This window comes from Alligator mississippiensis, chromosome 1, assembly GCF_030867095.1.
Source record: "Alligator mississippiensis isolate rAllMis1 chromosome 1, rAllMis1, whole genome shotgun sequence".
NCBI classification, from domain to species: Eukaryota; Metazoa; Chordata; order Crocodylia; family Alligatoridae; genus Alligator; species Alligator mississippiensis.
Window position 1 is genome coordinate 122,789,950 of NC_081824.1, and position 26,950 is coordinate 122,816,899.

Consider the following 26,950-nt stretch of genomic DNA (forward strand, 5'->3'; position numbering starts at 1 on the left):
CTTGCTTTTGAGAATTGATGAAGTTCAAATTAGCAAAAAGGAGTTATAAACAGAGATGTAAGTAATATAATTTCCTTCCATTGATGCTTCTGTCATTTCAGACCACACCAAACACAGGTTTTATAGAGATATGTAAATGAGATTTTAATTTTATTTTTCCTTTTTCAGTGTTATTAGGCTTTAATAGTAAAGACAAGATATGTTTTGGGTTTATTTTTTTTTTAATTGTTTGAAAACGATTTTATCCCCTTACCTGTGTGGGGTTTGTTTTTTAAGGTCACTAGGGGTGAATTTTTAGTATTGCTGTAGTATTAGCATGTTAAATCACTCAATCTGTGTACAAGTGATTTAAAGCTCTATGTTGTACTATAAAACAACAATTTTGTGGCACTTTCCAGGTTAAACTGGTTGAAATGATGTATACAAACCATATGTTCTGAAAAACTGCAGAAGTTTTGAATTGATTAATTTTTTTTAGGCAAAAAAGTCTTTAAAGATACCATTAAAAAAAATACTAATGGTATTCCATGTAAGAAACTAAATTTTTGCTTTTTACAGAAACATGATAAAGTCCTTTTATACTGCAAGTCTCCTGATAGATGTTCTGACAGTATTTGGGGAGCTCACTGATGAGGTACGTGAAGAAGACGCACAACATATTAGCAGTTGATTCGTTTCAACCAGGACACAAACTCATTTTTGGTCTGTTTTAAGCTTAATTATCCCATTTATTGTTAATTGTGAACCTCAGGTTTTAGGAGTGTTTTAACAATAATCATTTTGCCATTATGCTAACAGCATCCAATGTGTTCACATCCAGTTCATTGTAATACGTATGTTCTAAGTGCTGTTTTCCTTTACTAAGTACATTTCATACCTGCACAGGTATTGATGAATTAGTAAAGATCCTACCCTGCACATATCTGAACATGTCATTCTATCAGCAAGAAGGAGAGTCACTGCAGTTCTTCTAGAAGGAAAATGAAAGATCTCTAAAGTCCTTTCCACCCTTACCCATTAAAAAAACCTCTACATTTCACATAACTAACTGAAGCATCATTTTATACATTTTTAACTGCCAGTTATTTTTTATGCTGAAACTAATGGATGCCTTTTAAAAAAGCAGTGCGATTTGTAAGTAAGTTAGAAGTGGAGTTCACAAATATACAGCTAATCTCACAAATTATATTGTACTATAAGCAGGATGCCTACCTTGACAAGTGTCTGGGAAGCCAATTCTGAAGTAACAATTAAAAAAAAAAATTGAGAGAATCTGCATACACACATTTGGATAATCTGGGAGAATTCTTCTAGGTTTGTTCTCCTGGTAGAGAAACTTATCCAGAGCTATATTTATGGTAGGCCATTTTTCCTCTAGATTCAAATAAAGACTCCAGAATTGGCTAAACAAAATAATATATATATATAGTAAAAGTAAAATATGGGTGATTATTTTTAAAGTTAGGCATGCCTCCTAACATCATCATCTGCTCTCACTTATTCTTGCTCCACGGGAGATTGTCTGGGGCAGACTGAAGCAGATAAAAGTCTAAACAAGATGTTCCATGCTCTGATGTTTCCTTTCTGGGAAAATAACATTAGAGGATTTCTGCCAAATAAACTAAATTAGAGCCCTGATGGGAAACATACTTTAAAGGTTAAAATCTCTGGACAGTAGGACAAAATCAATAGAAAGCTTTGGCAGACTACCACAAACAGATTTCAGTTAATTAAAGGTAGCTTAGGATATGTTGAAGAACAACTGGAATGTTGCAATGTTAAATCTTTTGGTATCTTAACAGTGGAAAGATGTGGGGGTTTTTAATGGAGGGAGGGGGAACAAAAGCAGAAGTTCTAAATGTAAATAAAGGGGATTCTGTCTGAATGGAAACTGTCAAAAGTATTTGGGTAGAAGGTCTCACTACTATAGGTGTATGACTAGACAATCGGATAGAATTCTGCTTGCTGTTGCAGGCTTTTTTTCCTGATTTATCCCAAAGTATGCCCACCTCCAGTAATTAGAAAAAAGGACTTGACTTCACTTAGGACAGTCAGTGACTCTCAACATTTTTAAACTCAAGATACTCGTCCATAAGTTTTCTGAATTTAGCAGCACCCTACTTCACTCATTTTTTGACTGTGGAAAAATTATAGAACAAGTCTGTCACAGACAAATTCGGAAAACCACACGGGTCAGAATGTTTTTGAAGTTTCTGGGTTTATCTTGTGAATCATTGTATGTGTTTGTACATTTAATGGTGCTGATATCCTGTGGCATTTTTAAAGGATCTTACAGCATCCCAGGGTGCTGTGACACCTCTGTTGAAAACCATTGCCTTAAGGTATACCTCAGTGGAAAGAAGCCCATTGACTTTAATGAAAATCGTTGATGTTTTCACATGGGAAATTTGATTCTAAGTGTTAATTTTATCCAGTCAAGGGACATAACCAGCCTATCTGACTTGCATCTACTGAAAAGTAAACAATGCTGTTTTGTTGTGTTTTCCAACCTTCTGTAGTCCAGATGCTTGGAATATTGCTCCTCCCTCCAAGCAAACTCAAATAAACAGCTAAGCCTTTTTCTGTCATACCCATGCATATAAGTTCTAAATGATCTTTCAGATGCCAGCCGTTTTCCAGAGAAATTGATTGATCTTAGAAGCTAACTGCAAAGGGAAGAGTAAATAGAGAGAGACTCTGTAGCCGAAGAACTGTCAAAGCGGTAGAGCGTAATCATCTGAAGTACTAACATCTTGAGTCACTTGAGATCATGTAAACCAGATATCCATAGCTGGCAACAGCATTGCTGGTCCCACAAAGGCTTTTAGATGTTAGTTGCTCATAGGAGCTGTCTTTTATGTAGTTTAATGTCTTGGGGCCTTTCAGCCAGAGTTTTCTTGGGTTGCCTGGGTCCAGGCAAGTAAAAGTAGAGTAAATGAGAAAGTGAGAATCTATAGAATCAAAGCACTCAAGGGAAGTTGTGAAGAAGAGGGACCCTGATAGTAAGACTGCCAGGACAAGGTGACTGCTTAAAAGGGTGGTCTTTGAATTGTTAAAAAATCTCAACCCCCTCAAGACCCCCAACTTGGGTCAATTGTAGATTTTTCTGCAAGCAAGTCTGATGGGTGACTTGGGTTGCTCAAATTCCTCCTATAGAAAGAAGAAATATGTCACTTTCTAGCAGGACTCTTGTGCACCTGAAGATGGAAAGGTACAAAGAATATGTAGAGGAAACCCCAAGAGAAATCTATTCTTGTAGCAGTAGCAAAATGAAGTCAGGCACTGAACCTGAAAAAGACATTAGAAAAATGGAAAAGCAGGGGATGGGGGAGAATGACATAGCAATCAATGCAAATTAGAAGTTAGGAAGTGAAGAAAATTGTTAGGGGAGATAAAGACAACAGAGGAAGATTCTCTGACTGGCCAGGCTGAGACCAATAAGGAGTTGGAGGGAAAAAGAAATCCTTACAATGGAATACTTCCATTACTAGATGGAGATGGTAAAATTGTGAATGAAGCTGCAGAAAAAGCAAAAAAAAATTGTATTTGGAAAGGAGCCAGATGATGTCTTTTCCAGTTCAGTAGTGGCTAACAAGGATGTTAAGATCTAAAAAGAACTGTGACAGGGTGCCTGAAATGCTCTGCCCCGGGAGTGCGAGGGAGGAAACAAAGAAAACAAACTTACTCCAAGAAGCAGGAGAAACTGCAGCAAGCCCGGATAAGAAAAGCACCGTGCCTCAAACAATCAAAGGAACTGGCTGGGGCCATGGCAGATCAAAGGCTACTGCAGCAAACTCAGCTGCCAGGGTTCAAAACCAGAAAAAGGAAACTGGCATGACCAAGGAAGAAGAAGGAAAACCATGTCAAAGAGAGAAAGAAGGAACAGCTGAGTCAGGCAGACAGCGAATGAGAGGCTGCCACTGCCAACCCAGCTGGGGAAGAGGGAGGTTTAAGGGATGCTGAGGGAGCATTCAGTCATCGGGTAAAGAGAAGGAGAGACGAAGAGAAGAACAGGAGACCGGTAAGAGACCACAGGTGGAGGACCAACCGCAGAGCTGAAGGGGGAGCTCCGGTTCCCCAGCTTACCTGATGAAGGCTGGCAAAGAGTTTACCTGGATGGGGAGAACTGGCACTGGAACGAAGGCTGCTGCTCAGCCAGTGAGTCCAGTCCCAGGGGGTGAAGATAACCGCTCCAGGAATCTGGAAGAAGATGAAGGTATGGACAAGATTACGCCCTGGCAGGAAGCGAGTCGGTTCCGGCCCAGAAGGTAAGGGTGGGATAGCCTTCTTGGGACCCATGCAGGGAAGAATGAGGCAAGCGGCCAAACTAAGAGAGAGACTCCAGTCAGGGGTTCTCAAGACTGAGGCTGGAGCATTGGCATCAGAGGTGAGTAACAGCACGCCCAGAACATCTGGTCTGGTTAGGGCAGGGGATGGTGGAGCCCTGCGAAGATCAGCCGGCATCTTGACCCTTAAACTCATTTGTCTCCCCAAGAGTGTCTTGGACAGCTATCTCCCATAACATCAAAGGCATGGTGGTGATTTTCCAAAGGACGAGACCTTAACATCTCAACGGGGAGATGACGCGGCTCTAGGCAGCATGCCATCTGCCTCTTACAGGAACAAAAAAAAAGACAAAGGATAATCCCAAGCCTGGGTGTTGAATTAGGTATAGCATGGTTTACTCATGGCAGTTTTTATAGCTGGTGCCAGGCAAGGGAATGATGAGACAACAGGTCTGACCATGTTTGAGCTCCCCAGTTAAAAGAATCAGGTACAGCTAAGTTGATCTAAAGGCAGCCTTGGGTAAGAGTTCAGACTAAGACTCAGACTTAAACCTCTAGTCTTTAAATAAGATCTGTTCATTACTCCACTAATATGCTCCCTCTTCAAGATAGAAATATTTAAGTTAACAGACCCAAATAACTTGCATGCAAGAGTTAAAAAATTAACTGAGTAGATCTCCAGCCTGCTGATGCTAATTTTTTATCTTGGAAAACTAGGGAAGTTTTGGAAGACTGGAATAGAGATACTGTGCCCTCGAAAAGGGAAATGAATATGACAGTTGCCTCATCTGTTAGCCTGACACGCATCCCAGGAAAAAACTGATACAGAATTCAGCTGATTAATTATATTCCTACCTTAATGTTTTATACTAATCACCATCATTTTAGGGAAAATAGGTCTTGGCAAGCAGACCTGATTTCATTCTTCGAGATTACAAGTTTAGTTTATAAAGATCACTTCTTAGACTTTTTAAAGCATTTGACTTAATACTTGACATTCTGATTAACAACTAGCACTATGAAATAACAATAGTATAATAGAATAACAGACTGCATAATAAAGGGATCCAGACTGGGATGACAGATACCCCAAAAAATAGCCATTGGGGGACTGTCAGGAAATGGGTTGTTTCTAGAGGGGTTTCACAAGAGTCAGCATCAAGGCTACCGCTTCCTATTCAGTACTTTTATCCATGATCTGGAAGTATTGACAGCACCAGTGCTAATAAAAATTTGCGTAAGACCCAAACATAGGTGGAGTAGTAAATGCTGAGGACAAGGTAGCATACAAAGTGATCTAGTTGTTTGATAACCTTGGTTTTATTCAGACAAAACATGTTACAATGCAGCCAAAGCAGTGCAATACGCGTAGGAACAAGGAATGCAAACTATTCTTATAAGGGGTGGGTGGGGGGAGTGACTCTGGGAAGGATCTAGGGACTACAATGGACAAAAAAGCTGGAAATTTAACGCAGTGGCAAAAAGGGCTTATTGCAGTGCGTAGACATGCATTCAAGAGACTAGGAGTAAGGAAGTGCTTTTTATCTCTGTACTGGAAGGGTAAAGACCAGTCTCAGGATACAGTCTCAGGTATCCATGATTCAAAAACTAAATTGGAAAAGGAATATAGAAGAGCACGAAGAACATGATGTAAGGGTGAAGAAAATGCCTTGTAATAAATTTAGTAAATGGAACAGATACATCTTAAAAGAAGATTGAGATGCGACTTAATGCATTGATTTCATCATAGGTAAAAATATCAGGTGGTAAGAGGATTTTTAATCTAACATAAGGCATAATATGAATCAATAATTGGAAATTGAAGCCTGACAAATATATATTGGAGATTAATTTTTTTTTTTTCATGGGAGGGAAGCAGGGTGATTAACCATTGGAATACATGACCAAAGGATTTGTTTGGATTCTCTATTTCTTGCTACCTTTAAATGAAGACTGGGTCCTCATAGAAAATGCTTTACATAGGCATGCGGATCTGTTTAAGAATAAACATAGTAGTGGTTTATGTTATATAGTAGGCAACTTGATCTTCTGGATCATGATGTACACAGAAGAGTACAGAGTCAGGTACCTGATGAATTTGCTTGTATGGAGTCCTTTGACTATCACACCAAGACCTTCAACATGTATGCCTTGGCAAGAGTATGGAGGAGTAGAGGCTGCCCAAGACCTAGCATCCTCAAGATCTACCATCCCCACCCTTTAGACCATTGTCACAGAATCCAAAGGCCAGACTGGGTCCAGATGGTCAGTGCCTCGAGAATTGCATATTCTGCCAGAGAGCAGTAGATAAAAACTGCTGACTACCTAATGCCTCAGCAGTATGTCAAAGTAAATTATCTTTTCTTCCCTTTTGGTTTTCACTACTGTGAATATAGAAAAAACCCACTTATTTCAGGGACATTCATAATCCATATAGAAGGAGGAACAACACTGAAGGTTCTTCTGGACAGGAGTCAGGGTTCCAGTCCTCAGTAGTAGAATTATAGACTTTGTTACTTTGGATACATATAACATACAACGTGGCCCAAAACAGTTAAATTCTTTGCCTGCAGATCTTGATAAATCCTTTTTAGATCATGTTAAAGTTGTCTTACAAATTAGCATTGGAAAAGAAACTCCTATTAAAAGTAATCCTTAGGCTGTTTTTCTAGAACCACTTCTATCTTGACTGAATATGCTCTAAGAAATGATAAATGTTCTTCTCTAATCAATGTTTGTATTTATGATTTCAGCAAAAATGCTTGTAGCTTTCTCTCTGTGTGATAGACTGCTCTGTGCATGTCTTTTCACAGCATCTGATGATGTGAGCTTGAGTTCATGAAATCTCTGGTTTAGTTATGCATCTCTGATTTAGTCAGTCTTTAAGATCCATCACTAACCTGCCTTTTGGCTGGCTTCAAACTGAAGTGGCTAAGTACCCTCTCGCTCTCGCTCGCTCTCTCACTTTTATTTCCACAATCCAAGCCTTTTTGGTCATTTTATGGGCACTTGTAGAAGCTGTGTCAAAAGCAGTAGAAAGTATCATTACTGCATTTGGCCTGCCTGCCTGTCTTTATATAACTTTTTTTAATTTATTGCTTCAGAGTAGCTGCTGCAGATCTGTCGATGACCTGTGTTAAAACATGCACGTTATTTGCTGCAGAAAAGTATTATCAATAGCTGAAAATTGTTTTACCAGAAGAGTTAACATGAAATATAACAGGAATTGTCAACATTGTAAGCGTAACACAAAATAGTGAATCTTTTAGTGTTCCATTTGATTGATCTCACCCTTTAAAAATATTTCATGCAATTAAGTATTTACAAAGAAACTTATCTGTGAGAAAAAGCTCTCAGTATTACACATTAAATATAACCACGCAACAGTTTGTACACTGTTTTATAAAATACATTAATGATAGTTTTTATCTCTGGCTAGAAACAAGTAGTGGAATTAATTTTGAAAAATGTTGCAGACCTCTGTTTTACAAAATGCTGTTGAGAAACAAGCCTGGGAAAGTAGAAACAAATTGCAATACAGCCTAACATTTTATATTAAAACAGTCTGCATCAAGTTTACCTTTTGCATAACTAGATGCTTTTTATCTTTTTAGGGGCTATTTAACAATTCTGTCTGTTGTGCTGTTGTTATTTACTTTGGTGTTCACGTAGATCCTATTTACAATGAAAATTTGTCTTAGTCAAAATTAGTGAGATCTGTTGAGAAATTTAGAATCTGGGTGAATTATCTGGAGCCAGACTGAATAAAGTAAACTTTGAAAAGAAATCACAAGTAGTGCCTAAGATTGTAATTATTGTTTATATGTTTTGCATTATAGTGCATATGTTTCTTATTTCTAGTTTTGTGAGGGTTTTGGTTGTTTTAAAAGTTTTACTCCATCCTGTTAATAACATTTTATGGATAGGACATCATTTAAATTGTTTTACCATCTGCAAACTATTATGTGCCATTTCCTTAGGCATCATGCATTTTCTTTTAATCCCCTCTTCTACTTAACTAAGTTGTGGAAAATTTCCCACAAAATGTAGTTGTGGTGTTGCAAGGAAGGAGAGAAAAAGAAAGGCAGAGGCTTAAATGTTCAGCATTATTCTCTTCTTAACATTGTTTGGGGACACACTTCTGAGTTAGGTGGGTGCTGCTTTATTTTCTGGAGGAAGAAGGAGCTATGTTAATAGAGTGCACCTATCACCAAGGTTAAGTACAGACCGTCAAAAAGCCTGAGACTAAATCAGTTCAATCTTTGTAGCTTAGTCTAAGCTGAACCAATAAGCAATGTACTGGTATTTGCATTTGATTTTGTAAATGCAGTCAAATGTCTGCAGAGGCCCAGGCCAGAACCCAGGGGGCACTAGAGCATACCTCCTTGCTCAGCTGGAGCAGAAAGATTAGGCAAAGGCTAGCCCGCCCACCCTCTGGGGGGATGTGGTTTGTGGAGGGAATTGCAAAGCATCCTGGGATGCTGAAGGACTGTGAGTTAATTTGAATCTGGAGGGTATCTGGGACAGAAGTTCAATAAACCAATTTAACTTAAAGCAGTTAAGTCTGATAGTGCATCCATCCAGGTTTATCTTAAACCAGTTTTGGCCACTTTGAAAGTGGTTTATGTGCACTGAACTTCTGGGCTAGGGACAGGCATTCAAAAAGTCTGAGCCTGAATTGATTCAATCTTTGCAGGTTAGTCTAACCTGCCTAGGTTGAACCAGTTTGCAATTGCACAAACATTCCCTCTGGACTGAGGAACATTCCCTGTGGACTGGCTCGGGCTAGAAGCTGGGGGTGCCCTCCCTTCCTTTCCACAGTGTTGAGCTGAGGGGGGCATCGCTGATCCCCAGCAGGACACTCTGCTTAGGGAGGGGTTTAAACCCTCACCCTGCTTGTACTATCCCAGGCATTTCTCCGTTCACTGTTCAAGGGTGTTGCCAGCCCCCAGCTAGTACTCTGAGTCAAAGGGGTGTGGGGTATCTGTTGATGATACTGAGCTTTTCAGTCTCCCTCTCCCTGCTGCTTCATACTGTTGGCAAACCTGACAGGCAAGGGAGCCAGCAGAGGGCTGATAACAACAGCATTTATCTGCCCATCAACAAAACCAAAAGCCTCTCATTAGTCCAAGCTCTTCTTAAGCAGTTTTTTCCAAGGAAGGAATGGAGGAACATTACCAGCTGACCTGTTGATTAGCTCCAAAAAGCCTTAAGCGGACACTGCTCTGTCTTTCTGTCCCAGTGAAATTGGAGACACATGCATGCACACACACATGCGCACACGCATGCACACGCACACACCCTACCTCTCAGAATTAGCTAGCATACCACGTGCCTAGGGTCCATAGGGCTGGGGGCTGTGCTATGGGAGATGGGAAGGAAGGGGGAATCCCTGCTTGAGCAGCATGCAGCGAGGAGTGGGGTAGAGCAGGGGGAAGCAAGGCAGACCCTGCTATGCCTGCAGTCTCCACTGAAGCTCTCACTAGGGGGCAGAGGGGCAGGGCCAACCCTGTTTTCTGGAGCAGGTAGCACAGCCCAGGGTTGCAAAGCATCTGGGATGCTGGGGGGGGCTCTGGTTTAATTTAAACCAGGAAGGGGTCTGGGACAGACGTTGCATAAACTAGTTTGATCCAAATCAGTTAAGTCTGATACTACATTCAACCAGGTTTACCTTAAACCAGTTTTAGCCCTTTTGAAACTGGTTTATGTGCACTGAACATATGTTCTGTTACAGGTTTAAACCAATTTCTGATCACTTAAACTGGTTTATGTGTAATGTCTGTCCCTAGCCCTGTTGTCTTACAGATTTAAATTGGTTTCCGATCATTTATGCCAATTATATGTAATTTCCGTCCCCAGCCCGAAAGTTCTTTTAACTCAGAAAGTTTAAATAGAGCTTCCAGTACAGCTACACACCCATCAGCTAGCCACCAGAAACTCTAAAAAGATGAGCCTTTTGCTGTTTTAAAAGTTGCTAGGATGCCAGAAGCAGAAGTGAACTCTAGGCTCAAGTGCTTTCTAATGACTAAGAGTAATAGGTTGTTACGCTCCTAAAGATTACTCAGATGAGGCAATATCAGCTATCATGGTGGTACAGAAAGGGGTGGCAATCTTTCCCATAAACAGGAGCCAGTACATATAGGCCTGCATCGACTTCAGTTTTTTGTCCCAATTTATTAGGAAACCAGCTGATGAAATGATGCCTGTTCTCTGTAGCTAATACTGCTGAGCAGTTGGACAGCCTAATACATCACTAGCTGAGGCTTCCAAGTGGGAAGTTTCTTCAAGGAGAACTATGTGGGTAAAGGTCATTCCAGAAAGCCATTCTGGAAGAAGCAAAGCCATGAATTATGTTGGCATAAACTAGATTGAACAAAAAAGTCACTTCTAGCCAAGAGAGCCAAAAAAAGTTTCACTCGGATATAAATAGAGCATATATGATGCTTAAAGCTGTTGAGAATTAAAAGGCATGTCAAATAGAAGTCTTGAATATAGACAAATTCTTCCAATTAAATAGGAAATTATTATTATTCACCCAATTTGTCCTTCTAAATCACAAACAGATACTGAGAAAATACACACATTTTACATTTCAGTCCAGAAAAAATATCACTTTTTCAGTAATATCCCTATGCCTATACATGTAGGTGATTACCAATTTTAAGGAAATAACTTGTTCTAATTCTCTAAAAACATCAACTCAATTTGCAGTGGTGAGCAAAAAAGCCAATAAAATATTGGGCATCATTAAGGGAATTGAAAACACAATGTCACAATGACATTATCATGCCATTATAGAAATCCGTGGTGCATCCAAATTTTGAATCTTTTGTGCTGTTCTAGTGTCTGCATCTCAAAACAGATACAGTAGAATTAGAAGAGGTACAGAGGATAGCAACCAAAATGATCAGAGGTGTGGAGCAATTCCTATACCCAGAGGAACTAGGCTAGGCCTCTTCAATTTATAAAGGAGAGGCTGAGAGAGGAGATATGATGTATAAAATCATTAAGGGTATGAACCAAGTGAACAGGGAACTATTGTTCACTAAGTCCCAGAATACTAGAACTAGAAGTGAAATTAGGTGGCAGGTTTAAAACTAGCAGTACTTTTTTATTCAGCACACAGTTCACCTGTAGCAATCAATTCCACAAGTTGTGGTGGAGGCAAATAGTATGGCCATAGGAGGTGGTAGAGGCAGGTTCAAAAAGGAATTAGACATATTTATGCATAATAGCTCATTAATAGGTGTTGAATAGAACTATTGGAGATATTTCCAGTGGTATGTCTGAACCAATACTGGTGGATTCCAGGGTGGGTAATGAATAGGGGATAGGTCATTCTTAGTCTAGATATATCTGGTTCAGTTCCCTCCCTCTAATGCATCTATCCATGCCACTGTCAGAGTCAGGATAGTGGGCTAGATGGACCATCAGTTTGACCCAGTATAGCACATCTTAACATTCTTAGAAGTGAAATATTTCACCATTGACCTTGTGACAAGTTACTTGGAGTTGAGTTTGTTGCTTGGTGTTATGCATATACACAGAGCTAATAGATAAGCAACTGTATGCAACAAAACTTCTTCGTGTGTTGATTCTAGTGACATTATAAACGGGGATCTGGGATGTCCTGGTTTTATCAGAGAGAACGTGGATTTTCTCTTTTAGCAGAGAAACCCACAGATTTCCCACTTTTGCAAAAAGCTTTGCAGGCAGGTGGAGTTTGAGCCTGCAAGAGCTATTTTAATTTTAATCATGGATTTGGCAGGTTTTATCAGAGAATAAGCCAGTTTTTATCACAGAAAACCAGGATCCCTGATTATAAAATACTAAAGCAAAACTTAGTTTTTTAACCCACCAGAAGTTCCAAGTCAGACTGTAACCACAGATTCCTTTTATAAGTTTGTGCTTTTAAATGTCTATTTAGAATTTGAAATTTTATGTCTATATAACAAAAATACTTGCATAAAAAAGTAACACATCAAATAAAAAACACACTGACAAGGATTTTTTTCTGTATGGTCCATACAAGTACATTTTACTTTTGTATTCATATTTAAGATGCAAGCCATTTTAGGAGAAACGTTTTATTGTAGAATGCTTATATTTGAGGGAATACTGTATTATAAAAGTCCAGCATTATTTTTTTGACAGATGAGTATTTGAAATTTAGTAGAAATGAGAAATCTTATTTACAAGTTCTTCAAAAGTTATAGAGATGTATTGTTTTGTTTTATTTCTTTACCATAGTAACTGTTATAAAAAGACTGTCTGTTCTGCGTATCCATAGAGTTGTCCAGCATGCTGGGGTATGTCTGCAGTGGCCTAAGGCAGTGGTGCTCAACCTTTCTTGTTTGGCAGCCTGGATGGGTAGTGCCCAGTTCATCTGCAGCCCAGATCCTACTGGTGGTCTGGATCTGGTGCCTGGGATGATGGGGCCCCATCTGGCTGTACAGAAGGGTTTGGGGGCCAGTCTGGCCCCAACTGAGCCCTGTGGAGGTAGGGAGCTTGACATGACTTATTGGGGGGGGGGGGGGGCGAAGTCAGCTGCAGAGAGTGGAGGGGGTGTGTTACAACACCATCTCATCTTTGCAGGGGTAGTGTGGCCCAGTCCTGGCCTGGCCCTGATCCAACAGCAGCGGGGCTTAGGGTATGGAGTTTAGGAATTTGGCAGCAAGAAGGAAGTGGCTGTTAATTGCCACCGCACCCTTGCCGCCAAATTTCCCAACCTGTGGGGAGCCCCATGGGCTGGATACCATGGCTCCACAGGCCACTTCTGGTATGCGGGCTAGAAATTGAGCACCAGTGGCCTAAGGCAGTGCCATGCAGAGATTCCCAGTGTTGGCTGTGCATGAACCAACCCCAGAACCAAAATAATATAACTGTTTGTATGGCATTGTATCTAGGTTACTAAGCACTTCATCTCAGTAGAGCTAAATTTATTAATCTGGGTACTGTACTGAAGTAACTCTTGTGTACTTCTGATTCTGAAGCTGCTGTGTTCAGAGCTTGCTTAGAATATAGGTATGGTACTGCCTTGCATGAGATTGACATAGTTGGACTATGTTTTCCATATTTACACTCGAGTTGTACACTCAGGCTTCTCAAATTTTCACCTCTTGCTGAGATCCCATGCAAGTGGGATCAGTTAATTGCTTTACTTCATCTTAGCCATTATGTTTAGAGTGGTATCAAGTGATTGCAGAGAAAATTAATATTGTTGTTATGGTTGTGTTTATTGTTTCATTTTGGAATCAGGTAGAAAGTCTAAATCATACTAAATACAATGTTTGAAGATCATAAATCATAAAAAGATGTTGAAGTCACAGAAAATAGACTATACAAACTACGCTTTCATGTTTTTCTTTTTTACATCCTATAGAATGTCCAACACAGAAAGTATTCTAGATGGAAGGCTGCATATATTCATAACTGCCTAAGGAACGGAGAGACTCCTCAGCCTGGACCTATTGGAATGGAAGGGGAAGATTATGGTACGCACTTTCTATTTCACATAAAATAACATCAACAGGTTGGATGGTCTGGTGACTTAATTACTTTTAACCTCATCTTACAGAAGCAGCACACACTCTGAATGTTCCAGCTCCTTTTCCACCTCTCAGATGTCTAAGCGGCATTTATCAGAAACACATATTCCTATTACATGTTGCGCAACTGCCATCAAACTGTTAAGACTTTCAGATTCCTTACATAGCTTTATTTTGGTCTACATTGCATGCTCAAAAGTGATCTATTTAGGTGTCTAATTCCACATAAGCTCTGAGATTCAGTTCCATATAAAAATGCAAACAAATTGCCCAAAGCTCCCTAGGCCTTAGTCGTAAACAAACAGGCTGCTCCCAGATATTAAAAACAAAACAGAAAACAGCACTTGAAATTTCATATGCTTCCATGCTGAGCCCAGCACATGCCCAGAAGAGGCAGTGTGTTATTTGGACCTGGCTTGCCTATTGTCTGTATAGGTCAGGAGCTTTAGTAGGCCTTTTATGGCTTTTTTATCTAATAGCTGATTGAATCAGCTTCAGATAAAAAGCATCAAAAAGCCCCTCTGAAGTGCCTGGTCTGTGTAGATGCTGCTAAGCCTGGTCAAAGTAACATACTGTGCTTCCAGTAAAGCACTTTTTTGGGGGGTGTGGGTTAATGTCTGCGACCAGCCACAATGATTAGTTTGAAGAAAGGAGGAAGAAGAGGGTCAACACACTCACCCTTTAGTTTAATTTCCAGAAAGCGGACGAAGTTTCTAGGCCCTGCTTAGTCAGAAGGGATTTGAATCTGCATCTCCCACTTCCCAGCAAAGCATCCATTGGCTGTGGTTCTGGCAGGGCTGAGAACATCCTCCTGTTGAAGCTGAGCCATTGGGCATCCAAGCTGGAAAGAGTCATGGGTCTAAAAGAAGAGCAACCAAAAACAGTAGGAATTTCTGACCTGGTCAGTAGATGACCTCACTCCCAAAGCATATTTTTATCCAAATACTATTGAATGCCAAATTAAACAGCTTTGGAAGCAGCACCTATTGGACCAATTAGTCAGTTCTCCCAATTGGCTGCAGCTCAGAATAGCCATAGAGTTTTGCACCATGGCTACACTTGATTTCCACCACCCTCCCATCACAGCTAAACCAGGAATAACAAAGAGCGGGGAAAAAAAACAAATTCCTCTTCAGTCCTGTTAGAGCTCCATTACACCGTCGCAGAAGAGATGGTATCTGGCCTCTAGTCTTTGCTCCAAACAACTATAGTGATTTGATTGTCATTTTTTTAAAAATTAGCCTTTGAAGTTCACTAAGGAAAAAAAGTTTCAAACTTTCAGAATGATTTAGCAAACAAATACATTTGTATAGGAGTAAGAATGCTGGCAGTTGTAGTAATTTTTCATTATTTGGAGTAAAATCTTGCATTTCCAGAAATAAAGTTTGAAACTCTGATTATAATAAAGATTAAAAGTGTTATTTTTATGGAAATGAATTGTCTTGGAATAGGTTTTTCAAATAGTTCCAGTAACAAGTGAATACTTTTGCTGCATACAATTTAGCATGGTACAATGCATGATTTCCCCATGTTTCTGCTAGTGAAACCACTAACATTTTAAATGACCGTAAGTGTTATTGAAATGGTAAATTCTGTGACACACTTCCTTGGATCCCTCAAGCATAGTCTAACCACTCTTGCAGCAGCAGGACATTGTATGCTGTTGTTCCTCTTCTTTACCTGTGACAGGTGTTATGCCTTGTGGTTGTGTGACAGTTGTGTGTGTAGTTTTAGGAATATTTGGACAAGGATTTGTCTGTGATGGTTTTAATAGGGATGATCCTGCTTCAAGCAGGGGTTTGGACTAGATGACCTCCTTTCAGGCCTACTTTTCTACGATTTGAAGCTTATCAAGTGGCTACTTAAATTCTGTAGTGTTTGGTACCAAGATGCACACTCATTATTTGGACTTTACCTGGTTCTGCTATGGATTCTAAAGTATGATTAGAAAATTGAAATTAATAATAGTATTTCTGTGCTTCTATTTAGTTAAAAATATGTTAAAAAGTAGGGGACAATTTTTTTTAATTATTAATCTTGATTATTAATCTTTTTATTATGGTCTTGCGGTTTTTTACTCCTCTTTCCTGTATACTGGAGTGCTGAGGAGGACAGGAATAACTTACAGTTCAGAAAAGATCAGACTTGGCCTGAGTTCAAATAAAGGATGCTACTCCAGGTGGTAGTCACTAGCTGATCCTTCAGAGGAATGTAAATAATAGTAATAGAAAAACTGCTGTTCCTGATTTTTGAGAAAATGTATATACTTAAAATAGTTTGTGGATAACCTACTCCTAAGAATCAGTTTTTCTTAAGACTGCTTGAATTAGACATTAATTTATGCCCTGAATCATAAAGTTTTATATCCCTTCCACAATGATTGTATACCTGAATAACTGTTTGGAGTCATACATGGAAAACATGATCAATGAAAAACTCTGAGGGGAAAATGCTTCTTCCTGGCAGTTGTCAAAATATGCATATTATCTGTTGCATTTTTAGGTAAACTATGCTTGGCCGTTTTTATAATCTTTTATGGTAGTTTTAATCTTACCTGGCACAGTTTGGTATTTCCAGGCTTTCAGATTTCAAAGATTACTTAAACCTATCCCTTCTCTGTTTATATATAAGTTACAGTCTCCATTTTCCTTCTAATTTATGTATGCAAAACAATTCCTTTTTGCTGTAGTGTTAATTAATTTCTAAACTGATTTTGTAACCTAAGTTTACTCTTAATTGGCAGTACATGATTAGCATTACATTTTTAAAAAGAAATGTAAACAACCTGAAGGATTGACACACATGAGTAAGTTATGTACAGTCCCAGTGGGTACAAAACACAGTGTTAAAATATAAGTGATTTTAATAAATATTTATGGGAACCAGTATTCATAGGCTCATAGAAAATTAAGGTTAGAAGGGACCTTACGAGGCCATGTAGTCCAGCCCCCTGTTCAAACCAGGACCATCCCCAACTATGTCATCCCAGCCAAAAACTGCATACTTAAAAAGTAACTTCTCTTCTTTCCAGCTAGTCCTTCCTGGACAGTTTATACCTATCCAAGACAGTACTTCAGTCATACAAGCTGTCCCACCAGGTCTGTTTCTAATACATATGCAGTCACATCATAGTTCAGTGACTATGCAAGGACTCCAGTTCTTCCTGCTTGTTTCCCAGGCTCCATGCATTCATGTAAAGACACCTGAGGTGTAACTAGTTGACTGCCATACTTTCTCAGAAAGAATGAGAAGGCCTCCCCTGTTGCCCCCTCCTGCTTGTGCTTACTCCAGGTCACCTGCTTCCCTATTACTTCAGGGCAAACAATTTAAAGCCCTCCCCACTAGGTTAGCAGGCCTGTCTGCAAAGATGCTCTTCCCTCTCTTTGTCAGGTGGATCCAGTCTCATCTTAGCAATCCTTCTTGGAAGAACAACCTGTGCATGAAGAAGCCAAAGCCCTGCTGTTGACGTTGTCTGTGCACCCGGACATTAATCTGCAGGATATGTCTGCTCCTGCCTAGGCCCTTCCCCTTGACTAGAAAGATCAAGGGAGAGCACCACCTAAGCTTGTTTCCTTCGCCTTTGTTTCCTTCACCAAGAGCCCTGTGGTCACTTTTGATCTGCTCAAGATTGTCCTTGGCAGTATCATTGATGCCCACATGGATGAGCTGTATGGGGTATTAGTCAGAGAGCCAAATGAATCCTGGTAATCTTTCTGTGACATCTTGGATCTGGGCTTTAGACAGGCCAGCAGATAGATGCTTCCATGGCCTGCAGAATGGAGTCTCCGAGCACCACCACCCATCGCTTCCTCTTGGTGGCAGTGATCTCATTCCTCCCATTCTTAAGGAGGCCCGGCTTGGCCTCTTTTCCTGACAGACCATGCTCCTTCTCTTGCTAGAACACCATATCTGTTCTCTAGGCAAACCACTGCAGGTGGGGATGAAGACCTGCCCCCTGCCAGACGTCACAAGCTTCCAGTTTCCACCTTCCTGGGAGTCCATGTCCTCGTTCTTCTCTAGTGCTGCCTTGCAGTCCTTCCTCTCCAGTCCTAGAGGTCGTCTCCAGCATCCAGTAGATGAACTCCTCATGGTGGAAGGTGTTTCAGAGCCTCATCACTTCTTCCTGTAGCTCTCTTGCATGCTCCCTGAGGGACAACTCTGGAGGCACTGCTCACATCACGGGCATTCCCTCACCTGGCTGTCACTGGAAGAAACCTGCAAGCCACAGTCCCCACAGTGCCAAACCAGGACCTGGGTAGAAATCTTGACAGTGGGCGGTTCTGCCTGGACAGCCACCTTGCAAGGTACAAGCAGAGGAAGAGCTGGCAGTGGCAGTGGCTCTAGTTTTGTGACATCCTCCAGCCTTCTCTTAAATCTGCTGCCTCTCTCTTCCTGCTCCTCTCTCCAAGTAGGCCTTCCCTAATAAACTGCCCTGTAAGCTAGCCACTGCTCCTTGTAAACATCTTTCAGTGCGATTGCCAAACTGCTGGTTTAATTGTAAAAATATTTTGGTAGTTTCCTTTTCTCCCAAAGGAGCCTAAGCATTTTAGAAACAGTGGAACTTGCTACACTTGCCACTAAATAGGTGTCTCCAAGCTGGAGCAAAGCATCCAGCCCTTTTGCTGCATGCATTTAGGAGGTAAAGAATACATCTATATTTAATTGAAACTAGATGCTTAGTTGTGTAGAATTAAGCCTGTCTGAACCTGAGGATTTTATAATACTGATGCCTATGCAATTATATAAATCATGATGCAGCTAGTTTGCACTGTGAAATAAATGATAGTCAACCTTTAAGTTAATTAAGTTGGCATTCATCAAGTTCATAGTGATAGTGTTCACAACAGAACACATCTGCTTCTATAAAGTTGTGTGACTTCTGAGCAAAGTGAGATATTCCTGCTATAACTTCCCATCTTCAGTGTTGTACAAATAGTAACTGATTCTTACAATAGTCTTAAGTTTTAATGTGTTGCCTTTGTTTGCAATTTGGAAAAAGGTAGAGAGGAAGTGACTTTTTTCAAGGTCTGAGAAAAAGGTGTAGTCAAAAGGGAGAGTAGAATTTAGTTTTTCACACTTCCTACTGTACTCAAAACACTAGTTTTCACTGCTTGTCACTTCTGTTATTCTTAAGAATTTATATTCCCATTGCCCAGTTGTAAGCAAATGTAAATTAATGGCAACAGTATCCTTAGTGATGATGATCTAACCTTTAATAAGTTGCTATTCAAATGGAGCTTGCAGTACGTGTTACTAATTAGCAGGCTGTATTTTTGTGAGACACATTTTGATTCATTTGGAAAGGCCCATCAGATTTTTATGTCCAGGTAATAAAATGACAAAATGCTTTTTATACTTTGTATCAGATAAGTGCACCTACGATAACATTTCAGGCATTATTGAGCCAAAGATCATATTCAAATAGATATTTAGTAGAAGATTCTGGAGAAAGAACCTTTCAATTCTTGCTTTGTGTATCATAAAAAGAAAAGCATCATTGTTCAAACACACTGCTGGACTTTCCCCATTCCTTTCTGCTTGCTCACTTTCTTCCTTCTCTTGCAAATGGAAAAAGCCCATGTTTAAATAGAATGAAACTAGCCCTCTGTAGCTTGACAAATTACCATACTTTTTCCAAAGTGTGATTCTCCCTATCATTCTTGAAAACCATGCTGTAACTCTTAGAGATGTTTTTACAGTAATATAACCATTCTCTGTGCAGTTTTGCTGTTGGATTTATGGAGGCTTTTGTCTGCATGCCACAAAACCATGGAAACTAAAATGACAGACTTAATTTATTAATGTGGTTAGAATAGGAGTCACTCAGGAGTGTTCCTTGGTCATCTAGTAAGTTTTTTATGCCAGTAAAGAAGAATCCATTTATAAACTATAAAGTTTAAATATTTAATAGCTCCTAAAAGAACAAAGAATAAGTGTTATATTTTATTAACTGTAGCCATTTATGTGACAGAGCTCCAAGAAATCTTTGCTGTCTTTACTAGGAACAATTTGTAGAAGTAATGAACCCTAATTCTCACAGGGTAGAGGTATTTGAGTTTTTACCTGAGTTATGGAAAGTATGTTAAATAGCAGCATTCTTAGAGAAGTGTAGAAGCCATGTGTTTTAATAAATAGTGGAACAGAATAAGAAAGTGAAGTGATTTGAAATTTAAATTATTGCAGGGATAAAAGGAGGTGGTGTTTTAGAGGTGTGTGTGAGAGGTCCCTTGTTCCTTTTCAAAAAAAAAAAGGGGGGGGGGGGAAAGGTTTTGCAAAAAAAAGTTTTCAAAGCTTGTATCCCAGGCTGCTTAGGTTAAGCCCTAATTTAATTCTAAGCTATTTTATCTTTATACATTTCTTAGATATCTCAACAGGATAATGTGTAAAAACATGACTTATTAAGTAAACTAATATATACATCAGTGCAATGGTAATGTGTATATATGTATGCATGTATTCCATACAGCATTTTAAATTAAAACATATTGCATTGTGTGATTATTATAATACTCTAGAATAGTTACATATACGATGTTTTCAAATGCAGACTGCTACCTTCAAAACAGAGAGTTTAGATAGATGCCGTCTTAAAAATTAGGTAGCAAAAGTGGCATTATTGAAGAAGGTATACATAGTGTGGTAGCAATTTATTCACAGTAGGTTTAGATTTTTAAGAATGTTTTGGCTCGTGATATGTATTTATAAATAGTTTAAATTAGGACACATTTCTTGTACAGTAGAACAAGAAATCCAGTAAATTTGAAACACAGATGATTTCAGTCTCAGATGTTGTATAAGACTTTTATTACAAGAAAGTTAAGTTCTGGAACAGCATATATAGACTGTTGCTGTAGATTTTAAAAACAAGCTGGACTAACATCTGTTAAGGATGGTTTAAGTATATTTTTCCAGCCTCAGTGCAGGGGAGGGAGGTGGACCAAATGACCTCCTTCAGTACCTTCCAACCCTACACTCTTGTGATTTCTGTTTAGTTTATTAAGCTAGTTTTTTACTTTTTTTGTTTGTAAAACCACAGAAGTCCCATTATTTACCTTTACATTATTTGTACTTTAAAAGAGGACTGTAAAACTGAATGTGATGATCTCAGGAATATGTCTACATTTAATTTATGAATCTGCTTAGCACCTTGAGCTCTCTGAACTCATTTGTCTTCCAACTCCATTTTGCATGTGGGGCTTTTCTTGTCTTTTTCTTTCTGCATACCTCCCTGTACAAGGATTCCTCTGGGACAGGGGTGGACAAAATATGGCCATTCTATCTGACCTGCAGGGCCCTAAAATTTTTTTGAAAATTGATATTTTTCTGTCTTTGGTTTCTGTCAAAAATGACGGAGCCAAGGGCAGTAGGACCCAGGGGAAGCCCAGCGGGCTCCCGCAACAGCAGAGCCTGCCCAGCCCCTCAGGAGCTTCTGGCCTAGGACCACGTGGCTGCCCCATGCCAGAACCTCAAGTAAGAGTGGCAGGAGGGGAAGGTCAGGGGACGACCAGGTGCTGAGCACAGGGAAAAACGACCCCTTGCACACCCTGTGGTCAGCGCTTCCTGCTGCAGCTGCTCGCCACGCAGGGCTGTTGTGAGCAGGCACAGGCAGCCCCAGGTGGGCTGTGAGTGGCTGCAGCGTGGGGCGCCGGCCACGGGGTGGGCAAGGGGCCACTTCCCCCCCACCCCCTTGCTCAGCACCACCTTCTAACCCGCTGCCAGCCTGGACCCCATGCCGACTCTGGGCTCACCCATGGGGCTGTGCCCCCTCCCCCTCCCCGCGCGCACACACTTGCCGCGCCGGACAGTGTTGGCTGCTGCTGCCCGCCCAGAGCTCGCAGGCTGGGCAGCCCAGAGGCGGCGGTGGCAAAACACTGCCCGGTGCAGCAAGCGGGGGGGGCTGCAGCTGCTGCTGCTGTGCGCAGCCCCATGGGCAAGCCCGGAGCCATCACGGGGTCCAGGCTGACAACGGGGGTAGGTTACAAGCTGGTACTGAGCGGGAGGGGGAAAAGCGACCCCTCGCCCGCCCTGTAGCCAGCGCCATGTGCTTCAGCTGCTCATAGCCTGCCTGGGGCTGCCTGTGCCTGCTCAAAACAAAAGGAGGGCAGGGGATACATGGCAGGATGCCCTGCTCGTGCTTCCTGCCCCCCACCCAAGGCCCCTGCTCCCAGCCCTGCTCCTGGCCCCTGCACCCCAGCCTGGGCTCTGTAGCTGTCAGCAGCTACCCAGAGCTTGGGCCAGCTACAAACATCTACTGCCTCTCCGCCCCACCCCCCACCTGTGCCTGCTTGGGACAGCCCCATGCGGGCTGTGAGCGGCTGCAGCAGGGAATGCCGGCCACGGGGCAGGGGAGGGGCTGCTTTTCCCCACACTCAGTACCAGGTCATTCCCTGCCGCAGGGCTGTGCACTGCCCCCTGCCTGTACCAAAGGGCTGGGGGGGCACTGGGAGTGAGCAGGTGCACAGGGCCCGCACCAGTGTCCCAGGGCCAGCGCCAGCGGGGCTCAGAGCAGGGTGGCAGGAGTACAGGGTCCCGGCTGGTGGGGGCTCTATGGAGCTGAGTCAGCTCCCCACTCTCCCTGCTGGTGCAGCCCAGCCCAGCTTCACAGACCCCTGCCAGCCTGTGCCCTGCTCTGGGTCCCGCTGGTGCTGGCCCTGAGACATTGGTTCCAAAGATGTGCCCCGCCTCCTGGTCACCCTGTCAAGGGGCAGGGCTACCCATGCAACCCTTGACAGCTTGCCAAAACTGGGTAAGCAGCCTTCTGCCCGAAATAATTGCCCGCCCCTGCTCTGGGACATGGCACGTTGGGCCATTTTCCCACTGGATCAGGCCCCTGAAGCTCAGAGAGGGTCAGGGACCTGACCCTGCAGGACAGCAGCCCTGGCAATGAGATGTCAGAGAATTAGATCTGTTTTGCCATGACATATCACAACACAGCTGATTGTGCTCCAAAGACAACATGTTTCCAGCCAAACAGATATGATGAAAGAAATGCATTAAAAGGCTATGAGACATTGAGATGCTACTGTAATGGGAGCCATATTAGTACTTCCAGAGTATTTCTCAATCAAACAGTTATTTGACTGTCATTCTCATGTAGACACCCAGCAGGGAAAATTTGAGCCTGAATGGTTATCGCTAGACAGAATTACAAGCAATGGCGGTAGGGGTCTTACAATAGGCAGTGTTGGACAGCCCTAACTTTAGGCAATGTAAGTAGCTCTGCTTTCAAAATGCTCATTAACTGTACATAATGAAACCCTTTGGCTTATGTTACACATAATGTTCTTTTCCACTTGCTTGTAAAAGATATTTAATAATATTTAAAAATTGTAAATGGAAAGGATTCTTAAAAATTCTTCTTTAAATTATCAAGTTTGTAAGTAGTAGTATGCCTGAGGCGAATTTCTAACTGCCCGGGGTGGGGGTGGAGTTTGCAGTTTTGACACAGTTTAACTTTACTCCCATGAATGTTAACCAGATGGCCTTGTAGGTTACTAGCAAAAAAAAAAAAAAAAAAGAACAAAGTGAAAACCTTGCAACTGTAGATCATCTTTGGTTTCCAGAAATCTGCCACATATTTGTTTGTGTGTCAGAAATAGCTTTATAAAACCACATCTTGAATTGTAAGATGCAGACAAAGAAAAAAGTAAACTTTACAAGATAAAGCAAGGGAATTATATTGTGTTACGGACTTTTCTGCTAGATTTTCATAAAAATATTTGATACTTGTTACAAGTTTTGTTGTGTGTGCATATGAACTAGAAGTGTAACAAATACAACTGTAAAGGTTTTATGTATAAAAACTAACTATGAGCTGTAAATTGTAGGTATACAGGAGGATCTGTATTGCCAAAAATATCCACCAGCCCTAAAAGGTTGTATTCCTTCAAATGGTTTTGAAACAGAATTTGAAGAGAGCAGTAAGATGATCATCTTATGTATTATGATAAAATCAGAGAACAAAAGGATATAATATATTATTCTCTTGATACATATACTTAAGTCCTATTAATTTACCATATTTCACAATGTATAAGTTGATGTAGTGTAAATTTTTAATGTAAAAAGTTAGGTTTTTCATATATCAGGTGTTTAAGTTGATCTTCACTTTGATCTTTGTCAGAGCAAAAAAGATCAGGCCCTTGCATGCTGACGGGTTCTGGGGAAGTTGGATTGGGCTCCTGGGAGCTCAGGCAGCACCCAGTCTGCTGGCAGCCTTGGGGGCACCGCCACTGCAGAGGAAGGGACGAGGTCCCCCCCCAGCTCACCCACTGGCCACAGGGTGGGGAGCTGGCAGGCTCTGCTGAAAGCAGGATTGGGTCCCTCACCCGGGAATGAGCAGCGTGAGGTGTTGGGCAGGAGGCCGGCACTGCCTGACACCTCTAGCCTCCCCCCACCTTCCTAAAAGCTTGTTACTGGACTTCTGCCTCAGAAGGAGAGGTGGAGCTTAAAAATACCCAGGAATTTGCTTTCTATTACCTGCATGTTTAAAAAAAAAAAAAAAAAAAAGTTTAGTGTTTTATACTTTTAAAGCAGGGGCAGGCAATTATTTCAGGTAGAGGGCTGCTTCCTGAGTTTTGGCAAGCCATCAAGGGCCGCATGGCAGGCAGCCAGGGGCAGAGAGAGATTAATTTTCTAAATTTTTATTTAGGGGCCCCACGAGCCGGATAGAATGGCCTGGCGGGCTGTATCTTGCCCACCCCTGTTTTAAAGTATAATAAAGTAAGAATAGCTTAGTCCAAAACTAATAAAGCAGTTCAAAACCAATTTTGGTTGATTTTTCCTTTTATGTATGTTAGGATACATTAGTAGAAAGGCTATTGTAAAAGATGACAAAATGAGTGTACTTCTTTCCTCAGAGTTAATTTGATCAACTCAGATTGTACCTTTTCTTAATTTATTTCAAAATCATTAAGCAGGACAAAAATTTTAATACAGTTCCACAAACTGACTGTAATTATCAATGCTATTAATGCCTGATAGCGCTGTGCGAAGCTTCGGTCCCTGATTTCATTCGGCAGAGATTTGACCCGATTTGGTGGCTGAATCTCCAAATCCGAATCAAATCAGAGAACCCTTTAATCGCTGCGAGTCAAATCAGAACCCTCCAAATCGATTCAGAGAGATTTGGAAAGATTTGGAGATTCAGCCATGGGCACAGCTTTAAATGTTTTTTTTCTACATACCTCAAGGTACTAGATGGCTCGTGAATGCTGTGATGCTGGGGCAGATGGGGAGCGTCCCACAGGAGTGTGGGGGGCTTCCCAGTGCGCTTGGCAGAAGACCCGGAAGTGGACCAGAAGTACTTCCGGGTTCACCACCAAGCACGCGTCAGGGGGCCCACGGTCCTGTAAGACGCTCCATCTGCCCCACCATCGCAGCGTTCGTGAGCCGTGCCTGGTACTTCGAGGCATGTAGAAAAAAGTTTTAAAAGCTGTGTCTGTGGCTGAATTGCCGATTCTCTGAATCAGCATTGAATCTTCAGATTCAGCTGAATCGAATTGGGGACAGTGATCCGAATCAACGAATCGAATCACTGTCCCCAATTCGGGCTGAATCTGAATCGAATACAGCCCGTTTACCACAGCCCTAATGCCTAATAGTGTGCAAGAGGGGAGAGAGAAATAGTATACAATTGATCTTATATCTGAAGATCAGAGTGTTATTGTGTCAACCATTTCTGTAACTCGTGTGTTAAAGCTTAAGAGTTTTGAAAAAAACAGCAAAATGAGGCTTTTGTGTTAAGAGAAGAGATCACGTGCTACTTTACATTTTAATAAGGTTTAAATGGATGCCTGAGTGTGTGCAGGTTCACAGAATATATTCCATGATGCAAGTTACATAGTTGGTAGGGTCGGAAGGGACCTGAGCAAATCATCAAGTCCGACCCCCTGTCATGGCAAGAAAGAATGCTGGGGTCAAACAACCCAGGCCAGGTGATTATCCATCCTCCTTTTGAAGACCCCCAGGGTAGGAGCGGGTTCTCAGGCAATATTCCATGATGCATTTTTACATTGCTTAATCACTATTTTATTTTTCTTTTTATTGTTTCATTTTATAACTCTTTCTGGACAAGATTTTATAAAATTAAGGGGCAGTACTTTTTCTTCAATAAGCTGCAATTCTATACGCTTGTAAGAGAAGGGAAACATTTTTGTTGTATATTTTAACAGATGATGATGATAGAGAAGTCGGCTTATCTATTCTGCCTGGTCAAGTGTCTCAGCCGTCAACGTCAACAGCTGAACCAAGTGACATGCCAACTAGTAACTACACTGGTATACATATTCCACCTGGTGCACATGCTCCAGCCAACACTCCAGCTGAAGTACCTCATAGCACAGGTATGTTAAATACTTTTTATATGTGGGTTGTTTTTATTATTCCACATTAGTCTGTCTTGGGCCTTGCTGGAACTGTAACTTATAGGGATAAAGCTTTCTGTGCTAGGCTCTTTGTCAGAAAGTGATTGATTTTATTAAGTCTGAGTCAACCCAATTCTGTCTTTGGGTACAAGGAGGGTGACAAGAATGTATTTCTTTTCCTCTTTCTAAGCAAATCATTGTGTACAGGTTGATACAAGTATTTACTCTGTGGGTAATGGCTAGTTAAAAAAAATCTAACCAAATTGTTAAATATATAAAGGCTAGAAAATGCAGCACTGAAACATTATAAATCTGTTATTAAAGTTGTTGGTGTGTGGCAAGTTTTACATTTTCATTTAGCTCTGGTCACTCTCTCAAAAAAAGTAACGGAAATAAATATGGTTCACAGGTAGAAAACAGAAATAAATAATGAGAGTCATGGAAATACTAAGATATGATGAGAAATTGGAAAAATAACTTGGCCTGTTTAGTTCACAGAGGAGATGACTAATGAGATATAAAAAAGTTATACAAAATAACAAATGGTATATAGAAGGTGAATTTGCTACTCCTTGCTTTTTCATGGTACAAGATCAAGGAGACATCCATCCACTAGAATTGAACTGAACTGAATTGAATTAACACTGGTAACAAACTGATTTTTTTTTTTTTAATAAAATGAATAATTAGTCTTTGGGAGCACATTTCTGTAAGAGAGATTTTAATAAAATTATATGGCTAATAGGTATAG

At 41.0% G+C, this 26,950-nt stretch overlaps 1 protein-coding gene across 2 annotated transcripts in view; it reads left to right on the plus strand.

Annotated features, from left to right (window-relative positions):
* VTA1 (vesicle trafficking 1) overlaps nucleotides 1–26,950 on the plus strand; it is a 67,838-nt gene that overhangs the window by 31,614 nt on the left and 9,274 nt on the right. For both annotated transcript variants that reach the window (XM_019488392.2, XM_006264933.4), the window contains exons 4-6: nucleotides 559–634; nucleotides 13,669–13,780; nucleotides 26,008–26,178. In XM_019488392.2, coding sequence (XP_019343937.1) covers nucleotides 559–634; nucleotides 13,669–13,780; nucleotides 26,008–26,178 — 359 coding nt within the window. The remainder of the gene's footprint in view (nucleotides 1–558; nucleotides 635–13,668; nucleotides 13,781–26,007; nucleotides 26,179–26,950) is intronic.